Source organism: Herpailurus yagouaroundi, unplaced genomic scaffold (assembly GCF_014898765.1).
Source record: "Herpailurus yagouaroundi ecotype Mexico unplaced genomic scaffold, PumYag 202, whole genome shotgun sequence".
NCBI lineage: Eukaryota > Metazoa > Chordata > Mammalia > Carnivora > Felidae > Herpailurus > Herpailurus yagouaroundi.
The window spans coordinates 6,828,929-6,841,085 of NW_024412433.1; the positions used below are offsets into that span (position 1 = coordinate 6,828,929).

At 47.4% G+C, this 12,157-nt stretch overlaps 1 protein-coding gene across 2 annotated transcripts in view; it reads right to left on the reverse strand.

Moving 5' to 3' along the window:
- The window catches only part of SAG (S-antigen visual arrestin), a 30,324-nt gene extending 20,196 nt beyond the window's left edge, over positions 1–10,128 (reverse strand). Inside the window, exons 1-5 of one of the 2 annotated variants that reach the window (XM_040450641.1) lie at positions 9,950–10,128; positions 8,929–9,059; positions 4,871–4,931; positions 2,487–2,531; positions 670–863 (exon numbers count right to left, since the gene is read on the reverse strand). In XM_040450641.1, the coding sequence (XP_040306575.1) occupies positions 670–863; positions 2,487–2,531; positions 4,871–4,931; positions 8,929–9,003 (375 nt within the window). In that variant the 5' untranslated portion in view covers positions 9,004–9,059; positions 9,950–10,128. Of the gene's footprint in view, positions 1–669; positions 864–984; positions 1,169–2,486; positions 2,532–4,870; positions 4,932–8,928; positions 9,060–9,949 lie in introns of those variants that run through there. The other variant, XM_040450642.1, reaches the window with a different exon arrangement.
- Between the last annotated feature and the right edge of the window lie 2,029 nt (positions 10,129–12,157).

Here is a 12,157-nt window from a genome sequence, read left to right on the forward strand (position 1 = left end):
GTCTGATGTTTTCAAGGTTCGTTCGTGTTGCAGCATGTGTCAGAATTTCCCTTCCCTTTCGAGGCTGAGCCATGTAACTTTGGAGCGATAGATAATCATAAGACACACAGACACGCTCATAGGGACGGCAGTAGCTGCTTTGGCTGTACTGAGTTCACGCCCAAGTCTTCAGAGGCACGCAGGCTGGCACCGTGGGTCACCAGGTCTCACCAGGTGGGACAAAGCCCCAGGAGAGGTGGAGCCACTCATCTGCCGTGACCACTGAACATCGGTCAAGGCTACAGACGACTTCCGACTTCAGTAAGCTCTCCCATCCTGCAGGGAGCCCTTTCACGTCTAGAACGAGTCCAGGCCAAACGAGGGGCACTTCTTTCTTTTTATAGATCAGCAAGTGAGGGAATAACGTGCCTGTGTAATTAGCTGGTCAGATGAAGGGAAATATTTAAACCGTGGGTTGAAATGGTGCCTTCAAAGGCTGAGAGGCTATTTTCAAGGACTTAAAAAAAGACAATCACAGCCCGTGCAATCTAGAATTTCCTCCAAGGATGCAATTTGAAGGCCCACAAATGTGAAGTCATTACTCTGTCCCCTCCTCCTTCGCTCCTGGTCTCACTGTAAGGTGAAGGAGCTGGGGCAGGGGAGAGGGGAGAAGGGAGAGGAGTCACCCACCGTGAGCAGGAAGGGGTATGTGTTCTCCCCCAGCTTCTTCATCAGGCTCTCCTGAAGCTTTGTGGGGGCCCCCACGGCCCCCACAGGAGGGAACACTTGGACCTGGGAGAAGTACAGGTCCCTGCGGAAGGTCAGGCCAATCACATCGATGTCTTCCTGGCCGTACCGGAAGGCGCAGGTCAGAGAGACGTACACTGGAAGGGAGACAAGAGGAGGATGGGCTTGTCCCACTGGCGTGGCGCCTCTGCCTGGCTGAGTGGGTGTGGGGCAGCCACCAAACATCCACCCATTAGCATCTAGAACCACAGCACCCACCTGTTTCTGCAGATCCGGCACCTTCCCTGGGGCTTGTGTTAATTACTCTAAAGCGTATGTCAGAGGACACAGAGGCACCTTCCATGAACTGCCTATTTTGCCTTCAGGCTCCCCTGTGTCCTCCACCCTATCACCCCCTCCTCTTGACCCGCCTGCTCAGGGACCTCAGGAGGTGCGAGGTTGCTGGGCTTCTGGGGACAGGATGTCTGCATGGAGTTGAGAATGAAGGTGATAAGCAGAGGGAAACAGCACTAGGGAGCAAAACAGACCTGTGCCAGACAGGGGCTTATGGACCAAGAGGACAGATGAAATCAGATCCCAGAAACGCTTCTTTCACATTGCTCAGAAACCCATCAAGCATTCTCTAAGCCAAAACTTCTGCAAATTCAGGTTAATCAAATAGATATAATCTGTGCTTCCAGTGAACCAAAAGGATTATATAAAAACTCTACGTTTTGAGGGAGGACTACTTACAACAGTCTTTAATGGGGTAAATAAAAGCATGCAAAGCTCATTATTCTTGAACAGGAAGCATATCAGAAGTGGTGCCCCCAAGTCCTAGAAGTCATCGGTTGTAGATTTTGTCTGTGTCCTCCCCACTAAGCTCAGAAGAGCCAATGATCACTTGCCTGTCCCTCATCCAGTGTTTGTAAGAGAAGGTGCCCAGAGATGCCCGGGCGTTACACCTCCCTCACTGGACAGTGCTTTCCCTCAGAGCGGGAGGCCTTCTCCGGCCAAGGGTGTGGGCTGTCAGGGCTCAAACCAGGATCCTCCTGGTGCCAGAGGGAAGCAGGATACCCAGGAGGAAGTCAGAGACAGCAGAAGGGGTGGTTTTCAACCCCATTTCTGCCATGACCCCTGGGTGCTGATGGCCCCACCTCTGACGTGCTTCCGTGGTCACATCCAGGGGTGGGAATGACGCCTTGTAGTTGCCAGTAGCAACCACTCTAAAAAGCATATTCATAATGGAACAGACTCAGTAACGTTATCATAAGGAGAACTGAGGTCTGCCCTAATTTAGTTCACACAACTGTTATTAGCACCAAATTACTTGCCACACACACCACAGCTGCCAGACGTTCTTCAGGGATGCTGTGATGCTGTGGTTCAGAACCACCACAGTCAGCATTTAGAAAAATGAGCCTTCCAGCAGGGCTCAATTTCCCATCAATTTCCCTCCTGAGTTTGCCTCCAGCAGAGAGCCACAAGGCACAGGGTGACCACAGAGCTGATGGAGCCCACAGACCTGCTCTCCACGCTCCGTCCACCGTTTACCTGTCCTGCCACCCTGAACAAGCGACTCCCTTGGGTCTTTACCTTCATGTGGGAAATGAGGACAATGAGCTCTGACGTGAACAGGAGATTATACCAGGGAGTGTGGGCGACAGGGCCTGGCAGCGATGGGTGTGAGAGAGCACCAGCGGACTCCCCGACCCTCCACCCCCAGAGCCAGCCAAGACCAGACCAGACCAGGTCCTCAGAATTCAAGAAGCCCGCCTCACCTTTCTTTCCCTTCACAAGTGCAGGATCCACCAACACGACACCATCTACACGGAAAGGAAAAGAATAATGAGGGCGGAGAAGATGAAAGAGACCAGAGGCCTTCTTTATATATTTATCTGTGGTTCTTTAATTACACAGTAATCCATGTTCATTATAGGAAAATCAGAAAGGAGAGTTAAGCAAAGAGCAAACAAGGTCACCCAAATTTCCACCATTCAGAGATACCCATTGTCAAGATATCGGCACAGGTTTTTTTTTCCAGATGTATATACACTTATATGGATGATTTTACTGAAAAATTGAGATCCCACTCTATATACTATTCGGTTAACTGCTTTTCTCATGCAACTATATATTGCAAATATCTATTCTTACACACACACACACAATGTACTAATCATTTTAATGACTATACATTGTTATTGCTTCATTGAATGGATGCACCATAAATTATTTAATTAACCCCCTCTTGTTAGGGCATTTAAGTTGTTTCCAGTTTTCCCCATTATAATGAGTATTGCGAGGACCATCCTTACTACATACATCTTTGATCTATCAATGGTAGAACCGGATTTGGCTTTTGATGACATATTGCCAAATGACCTTCCAGAAAATGTTCTGCTGAGGGACATTCTCATCCTCAAGTGCCTAAAAATGCCAGGGTTCGTTTTTTTTTTTTTACAGTCTTTTTAAAAATAGCTATTTTACTTGAAATAATTATAGATTCGCAGGAAGTTGCAAAGATAGCACAGAGAGTCCCTGTGTATCCTTCGTTCAGTTTCTTCCGTGGTTACATCTTAGATAACCGTCCTGCAATATCGAAACCAGGAAGCTGACATGGGTACAGGATACAGTGTGTGTATAGTTCTAAAGTCATTTTATCTCATGTGGAGGTTTGTGTAACCACCACTGCAATCGATACAAAGAGGTTACCCCCACCATAGAGCAATCTCTTGGATCATCCCCTCCCCCACCATCCTGTCCCCGGGGAACTACTCATCAGTTTATCATTTCTATAATTTGGCCATCTCTAGACTGTTATAGAAGTGAAATCACACGGTATATAGCCTTTGAGACTGGCTCTTCCCGCTCAGCACAATGCCCTTGAGATCCATAAGCTGTGGCGTGTATCAGCGGCTCATTCTTTCTCATTGCCGAGTAGAATTTCACGGTATGGATGTACAGCAGCTTGCTTAACCTTCTTCACATATTGAGAGACATTTTGGTTCCTTCCAGCTTGGAGCTGTCACACATAAAGCTGCTATAAACAATCGTGGACAGGTTTTTGTGTAGATGTGAGTTTTTGTTTCTCTGGGATGAGTGCCCGGAATGCAATTGCTGGGTCATCTGGTAAGTGTATGTTTAATTTTTAAAGAAACCCCAAAACTATTTTCCAGAGGAGCTGTTCCACTTTACATCCCGGCCAGCGATGTATGAGTGATCCAGTTCCCAGTATCCTCACCACCATTTGGTATGGTCGCCATTTTTAATTTTAGCCATCCTGACAGGTGTATAATGATATTTCAACTCACCGTGCTTTAATTTGCATTTCCCTAGTGGCTAATGATGTTGAACATTTTTCCGTGTTCTTATTTGCCATACATACATCTTCTTTGATGAACTGCTTTTCACGTTTTTTGTGCGTTTTCTTTGTTTTATGTAGAGTTTTACTCTATTGTTTTTAAGATTATTTATTTTTGAGACAGAGAGAGAGTGAGTGAGTGAGTGAGCAGGGGAGAGGCAGAGAGAGAGGGAGAGAGAGAACCCCAAGCAGGCTCTGCCTGTCAGCTCAGAGCCCGACTCTGGACTCGAAATCACGAACCATGAGATTAGGACCTGAGCCAAAATCAAGAGTCGGATGCTTAACTGACTAAGCCACCCAGGCACCCCTTTGTGCATATTTTCTAATTGGATTTTGTTGTTCTTACCGTTGAGTTTCTTTATATATTCTAGAAATGAGTCCTTTGTCTTCCCCACGCTCTGAAATTGTTTCCAATCAGCATTGCACCTCATGTTTTAATTTGCATTCCTACAATTAGATTATTAGCAAAGCTGATTTGAACTGACTTGAAATACAAAACTAGCAGTTGTCTGATGACTTAAAGGAAAACCATCATTAAAATTACAATCTTAGGGCGCCTGGGGGGCTGTTGGTTGAGCTTCCGACTTCGGCTCACGTCATGATCTTGCGGTTTGTGGGTTCAAGCCCCGTGTTGGGCTCTGTGCTGACAGCTCAGAGCCTGGAGCCTGCTTCGGAATCTGTGTCTTCCTCTCTCTCTGCCCCTCCCCTACTCACAATGTGTCTCTGTCTGTCTTCAAAATGAATAAATGTTAAAAAAAAATTTTTTTTTTTAATTACAATCTTACTCCAAACTCAACTTACCCACAGGCTCTATTTGGTCAACATGGTCTATATAGTCTCTCTTCCCCAGGTAGATGGTCACCTGTGGGAAGAACACATGTGGATTCCAAGTGGCCAAAGAACACTAAAGCGTTCATGTTAAAAATCAGCAACAACCGAAAAAAAGCAAAAGAAAACAAAAAAAAAACAAAACAACAACAAAACAAAAAAACCAAAACCAAACAAACAAAACCCCTGGCCCCACAACAGCTGGCACATTTTGATCCATCTTGAGCTGCTGCCTGGCCCTGCAGCTTGCCCATCACCCACTCGCTCCCTGCTTGGCTGTGGGCAGAGACTATGGATTGCAGGCAAGGTGTGCTCTTTCTTCAGCTCCATAAATCTGCTCCAAGGGATTCTTCCCACCCCCTTGGATGGTCCCCATTCTCCTACCTTTTCCCAGAGCCTGGAGGTCTGGGAAACCCAGATCTGACATCCCAGGTCTGAGATCATCCAGGTAACCTTGTTGAATTCACTGATAATACTTCCGTGGAAAGTTATGCTTATGCACATGAGTCTCCTCCCAACACTTAAGCCTCTTACAGCTGGCTGTTGAATGAACCAGTTTCCCCTCCTCATTAGAGGAATTTCTGAACTGAGTAAAGAGGCAGGAGGAGTTCTGTAGTCCCTGAAATCCTACCAGATGAGCTCCTGTATGGGAAAACCTGAACCCATGCCCTGAGAAAGAGGGTGTGGGGAGTTGGGGGGTAATGACCATGGTTTTGGTCCTCTTGCTGTCTGTTTCCATGCCCCTGGTGGTGAAGGTCTCTGCCAACCCCCTTTATGGAAGCACATAGGTCGTGTTCATCAAAGCGCACCGCTCTAAGCCACAGGGTTGTGAGTGCCTTAATGGTAAGAATTCTTTCACCTTTCAGCCGTCAAGGTTTCTGCCACAGTGTCTGATACACTGCAGGGATCTAATCAGCATTTGCTAAGGGCCCCAATGAGTGAGTTCACGCACCCTTCCTAGCCCCTTTCATCCCTAAGCCTCTTAAATTCATATTTTTATTTCCATGAACCACCCAAAATAATTTCTGTTGGCATTCAATCATCTCCTAGATCTACTCCCTCACATCAGATACTCTGGAGTGAATCCCCGTGCCTTCTAAGTTATTTGTATTATTGATGAAACACCCGAAGGACTGCATAGTCAGGTGGCTGGGAAGGATGGGTGTGAGGATGTTTTCTGGACAAAACAAACATTAGTGTATACAAAGCCCAGAACCAAGAGAATGCTTCTGGAACCAATGGTTTCATCTGCAGGTGAAGGGCCACCAAATGGGGATGCAGGCTGATGGTTCCAACCTTAAAGCTGTTGAAGCATTTTAAGCAGGACGAAAGACTGAATAGCATTTCGGTGCTTATCATGTCCCAGGTGCCAAGCTAAGCACTGACTACAGTATTTCACTGAATCCCCACAACTATTCTATGAGGTAGGAGTTAGCCCCATTTTATAGAAGAGATGACATTGGCATCAAAGTGGAGAATGGATGGACAAGAGGAAAGCCAGTTGGGCAGCTGACTGAGGTAGGGAGGAGGGAAGAGAGAAGGTAGATGGAGAGAGTGTGTTTTCTTCTTTTTCAAGCTTTAGCTTGGAGGAAGAGGAGCTGGAAAGGTGGTAGGTTAAGGGGAGTTTGTTGGTTGCTGTTTTTAATACACCTGAGGTCCGGGGGCGCCTGGGTGGCTCAGTCGGCTGAGCATCGGGCTTCGGCCCGGGTCATGATCTCACAGTTTGTGAGTCTGAGCCCCACATCTGGCTCTGCGTTGACAGCTCAGAGCCTGGAGCCTGCTTCAGATTCTGTGTCTCCCTCTCTGCCCCTCCCCCGCTCATGCTCTGTCTCTCTCCTTCAAAAATAAATAAACATTAAAAAAATGTTTTTAAAATATGCACAAGGTCCATCCTTGCTTTTACGTTCAGACAAAGTACTGGTAGAGAGGGAGGCTGATGGTAAGACTCTAAGGAGGAGGTGGACCGAGAGACGTACGTGTAAAGAGCACGAACCTTGGATGGGAGCAAAGGTGTGTGTTCTGCTGCAACTGGAAAGGGAGTGGGGGAAGGGACAGGAGCAGGTAGGGAAGTGGGGCTGAACAATGCAGAGGTGCAGCCAACATGTTGTTTGCTCAACCAACAGACCCATGTGGCCTTCTTCCTGGACAGAAGTTGCCAACTGCATTCAGGGTTCACCATCCCCATGGGGCCCAGGCTAAGAGGAGGCCAGCCCCAGAGGAGAATTCTTGATTGGCCTGATCCAATGATGATCATCCAATTCCTTTGGCTCAGGATTGGTTTAGGGTGGGCATGTGAGCCAGTTTTGACCAATCAGATATGACAGAAGTCTGCTGGAGGCTACTGGGAAAATATGTTCCCACTCTTAAGAAGAGACACCAGGAAGGCAACAGTCTTTTCCTTTCTCAGGAAGGAAGTGAGGATGAGATGGCTGGAGCTAGGGCAGCCATCTTGCCACCAGCTGGAGAATGAAGACCACAGAAGAGGGCAGAGTGGAGAGAATCACAGAGAAATGGGCCCAGGGCTCCTGGTGCACCCTGCCTGGGGCCATACAGAGCCTGCAACTGGAATAATCCTAATATGTGAGACATTAATTGATAGATTTGCCCACACGCACAAAAATTCTAAATCTCTCAGTTCAAAGGATGTCTATCTAGGTGTGAGGAATAAAATAGTGGGAAAAACATATGGCCCAGCAGGAGTGGCTTCTTCTTCTGCCAGAAGTTGGGAAGACACAAGTGGGAAAGAGTTTGGAGAATAAATGGTTGAGGAGTCCCCAAATTATCTATCACCCCACAGTGGAGTTCCTCAGCTGGGAGCAGAAAGGGCAGAGTGCCCTGTGCAAACCTGCTTCTCTTGTGTTGCACTATGAGGGTCAGAGAGTTTCCTTTGGGCCCAGGGAGGCTTAACATTTGATAAACCCTGAAGGAAAAATCCAAAGTTCAGTTTTACAAAGCACAGAAAATAGAGCACTGAGAAGTCCCTGGAGCACCTGATTTCAGAACTGCATGTGTTGGCTAAGCATCTAGTTGGGCCAATGATGATGATTCTCTGTGTCCTGCACATAGACTCAGTGCTGGACACAGTCTCCAGGTCTAAGCTGCTTGAGTAAAGAGTGGACTGATCCAACTGTATCAAGAGCCTTTGAAAGGAAAATTCTCAACCACTTCCGCGGGAACCCCTCAGAAGTCAACTAGAAGAAAGATCTAGATCTACACCATCCAGTGCAGTGGCGACTAGTTACAGGGGGCTCCTGGACACTTGGAATATCATTCCAAACTGACATGTGCTATAAATGTAGAATGCATACCAGACTTCAAAGACTTAGAAAGTGAATGTAAAATGTCATCAATAATTTTGATATCATTTGCATGTTGAAATGATAGTTTTTTTGGCTATATCAGGTTAAATAAAAGTATATATGAAAATCAATTCCATCTGTTTCTTCTTTTTTATAAATGTGGCTACTAAAAACTTTAAAATAACATTTGCAGCTTGAATTGGACAGTGTCGAGCTAGATTGCTGGCCCCTAAGAAGCCATCAGGTGGAGCAAGGAGACCCCGTCCATGGAGGCTGTGGTGTAGACCTTCCATCAGGCTTCCCTTTAAGATAGTGTTTAAAATTTAAGTCATTGGTTCAAGGCCAGCCAAGTAAAATGGGGGGTAAGGGGTGGGGACTGAGAGATGAGGAGAAAATGACAGGTCTCAGGACTAAATTCTTGATGAGACTGAAAAGAAGTTGTATGTGTACAATTCACTCATTCATTCATATCTCATTGTCACCCATAGAGACAGAAAATAGACACAGAGCTTCCTCAACCTCACAGGGTTTTGATGTTGTGTCTATTCTTTTTGTTTTCTTTTTTCTTTTTTGAGTAATCTCTACACCCAACGTGAAGCTTGAACTCACAACCACAAGGTTCAAGAGTCGCATGCTCTACTAAGCTGGCCAGGTATCCCCATCCCCATGTCTATTCTTGAAAAAGCTCCTTTAAAAAAATTGCATCAAGTTGCTCACTTCTGTACCACTTACCGATTTGTCCCGGGAGATCTTCTTGAAGATAACATGGTTTGGTGCAGCCTTGCCGGTCTTCCCGATGGCCGCCATGTTATCTATCCCTGGAAGCTTCTTCCACCGCGGGATGTAAGTCAGGTGTTAGAGGGCTGGGGAAAGGTAAAATGATCCTCAATATACAGTCAAGGACATTCTTGGTATAAAACCAACTTGTGAGATGCTGTGGATCCATTAGACATTTCTTTGGATCTGCTTGAATATCGATGTTTGATTAAATAAGGTCTTTGTCTAGTTTCTATTACACAGTGGTGTGCTTTTTTAAAAACATTGTTTTATTTTTCTTGATAAGCCTCAAACATTTCTTAGAAAACCTCACTCAGAAGCCCAGCTAGATCCCAATGAGAAGGTTTTACTTCCTGATTAGCCTTTGGTATCATAACACTTAGCCAAGTTGGATTTAAAATTCTATCCTCACGATGTCTTATGGTAATTAGAATAGAGAAAGTTCCTGAAGACCACTATATAACCACTTCACAAATATTATTTTCAAACTATGTCAAGTCCCCAGAAGTTCTTTTTTTTTAAATTTTTTTTAATGTTTATTCATTTTTTGATAGAGAGACAAAGCATGAGCATGGGAGGGGCGGAGAGAGGAGGAGACACAGAATCTGAAGTAGGCTCCAGGTTCTGAGCTGTCAGCACAGAGCCCGACGCAGGGTTCGAACCCACAAACTGTGAGATCATGACCTGAGCCGAAGTCAGACGCCCAACTGACTTAGACACCAGCAACTCATACTCAGCTGTTTTCCTATCCTGTTCTCTCACTGCTCCTCAGCTTTACGCACAGTGGAAAAGCCATCTTAGCTGTCCAGAACTCAGTGAACTGAGCCTCTTTAGCAAGCAAAGTCCCTGAAACCACACGGAGAAGGCAAACCTGGGACAGACTGACCACATGAAAATGCCCATCGTCCTGACCCTTGCTCTTCCCTGTGCTTGCCCCGGGTTTCCGAGAAGCCTTGTGCTGGGGATGGTCATGTACCTTGTGCAGCCAGATGGGCCCGGGAGGCGAGGAGAAGGGCTCTGTCCCTCTGGGGTGAGCAGCCGGCCCTGGCTCTGTGTAACCAGATGACCCCACCGAGGTCCCTGGCTGATGTGCGTGGGGAATTTGTAGGGAACTTGGGGAGGGTGCCCACACCCGGGTCTCAGTGTCTAGAAGCCAAATCCCATTTAAGGAGCAGGGTGGAGAAGGGATTAGGGTTGAGACGGGCGAATTGGTGGTTTCAGCAGTTCTAAGCATTAGGCAAAGGCACAAGTCTCCATCCAGAGGGGCTCACAGGTGCAGGAGCGCCAGTGGGGAAGGCGTGGTGCGGGGGAGGATAGCTCAGGAAAAGCTGCTTTTTATCCTAACCCTCTTTGGGTTCTGGAAATAGACTGATTAGCCCTTCACCCCCAGTATCACCGGGACAGGGGATTTTCGAGTGCTCAACAAACTTGATTAAACTCAGCAGGTGGCTAATGCAACCTTGGGCGTGGGGATAGAAACAAAAAGGTCAAGGAGAAATGTCAACCTCAAGATGAATCCTGGTGTTATTCAAGCCAGACCAGATGGGTGCCCCCCCTCCACCCCTTGCCCTCCTGATTACTGTCCCCAGTCTTGTCTGTTCCTCCCCCCACCTGCACCCCACCTCCCCCCTTGTCTCTGGAATCTGTCCACATCTTCTCATCCCCAGAGCCTCCTCCTGGGTCCACACCACCCCCTCTGCTTCCTTGGACCATAATGTCTCCTGCCGTCTGACTACCTCCATGTCCAGCCTCCGGCTCCTTGTCTGCAGTGGAAGAGGGGCCTCCCAAACCCTGACCTGTCCCCTCCGTTTAGTATCTCCCACTGTTGTCAGGACACGGGCACCATCTTGAAATCTCTACCTGCTTTCCACATTGTCCTGTACCACATGTCCCCCCACTCTCCCACCCCCACTGTTCTTTTTTGCCTGGAACAATCCTCTTCTCGGGGCGCCTGGGTGGCTCAGTCGGTTGGGCGCCCGACTTCGGGCTCAGGTCGTGATCTCACAGTCCGTGGGTTCGAGCCCCGAGTCAGGCTCTGTGCTGTCAGTTCAGAGCCTGGAACCTGCTTTGGATTCTGTGTCTGCCTCTCTCTCTCTCTCTCTGCCCCTCCCCCACTCACGCTCTGCTCTGTCTCTATCAAAAAATGAATAAACGTTAAAAAATTAAAAAAAAAAAAAAAGAACAATCCTCTTCTTCTGTCTTCAACTTGCTGACTCATTTCACCCTTCGTGCTGTAAGTGAGGAGTCCCATCGTCCGGGGAGCCTTCCCCAACTTCCGGGGCCGGGTTGGAGGCACAGCTGCATTTGATGCTTGTGTGGTTATCTTATGATCTTTCTTCCCTCACTTGACTCTTGGCTCCAGGAGGGCAGGCACCCATCCTGTTGTTTCCCTCACCTCTGCATTCCCGGTGCCTAGAACGACAGCTGCTCACAAGAACACTCAGGGAATGAACACATGGGACACTGCAGACACATTTACCTCCTGGACTTGACCTTGTGTCTGGGAATGAAGCCAAGTCTAAGCAAAAAGCATGTTCTAACACTTTGGGGTGTTAGCATCTATGGAAACATTCCGGGGCTCCCCCTCTGTCTGGACAATGCCTGCAAGGCCCTCCCAGATTTGCTCCCCTGTTACCTCTTATGAGAAGGGAGATGACTCATTTTCAGAAATACCAAATAAAAGCTACACTGTCTAGTTAACAGGTTTATAACCTATTGCAAGTATGTACAACCCCCCCCCCCCCCCAATGGAGTCCCAAACCCTTACACACTTCACTTCTTGGTTCTTCTTCTCCTCTCCCTTCTGAGCGCTTATTTCCAGAGGCCAAAGAACACGCGCCAAAGAACAAAGGGAGGAGGGAATGAACATTTGCCCCAATCAGACTACTTCACTTCACATCACTTCCCTGTGCGCTGAGTCTCCACATCCCTCCTTTGAGTGGGCCGATGGGCTTATTTCTCACTACCTCACCCACTTCTCCGGCCTATTGGTCTCTTCACTTTTCTTTTTTTTTTTTTTTTTCTTTTTTTTTTTTTTCTTTCAACGTTTATTTATTTTTGGGACAGAGAGAGACAGAGCATGAACGGGGGAGGGGCAGAGAGAGAGGGAGTCACAGAATCGGAAACAGGCTCCAGGCTCCGAGCCATCAGCCCAGAGCCTGACGCGGGGCTTGAACTCACGGAC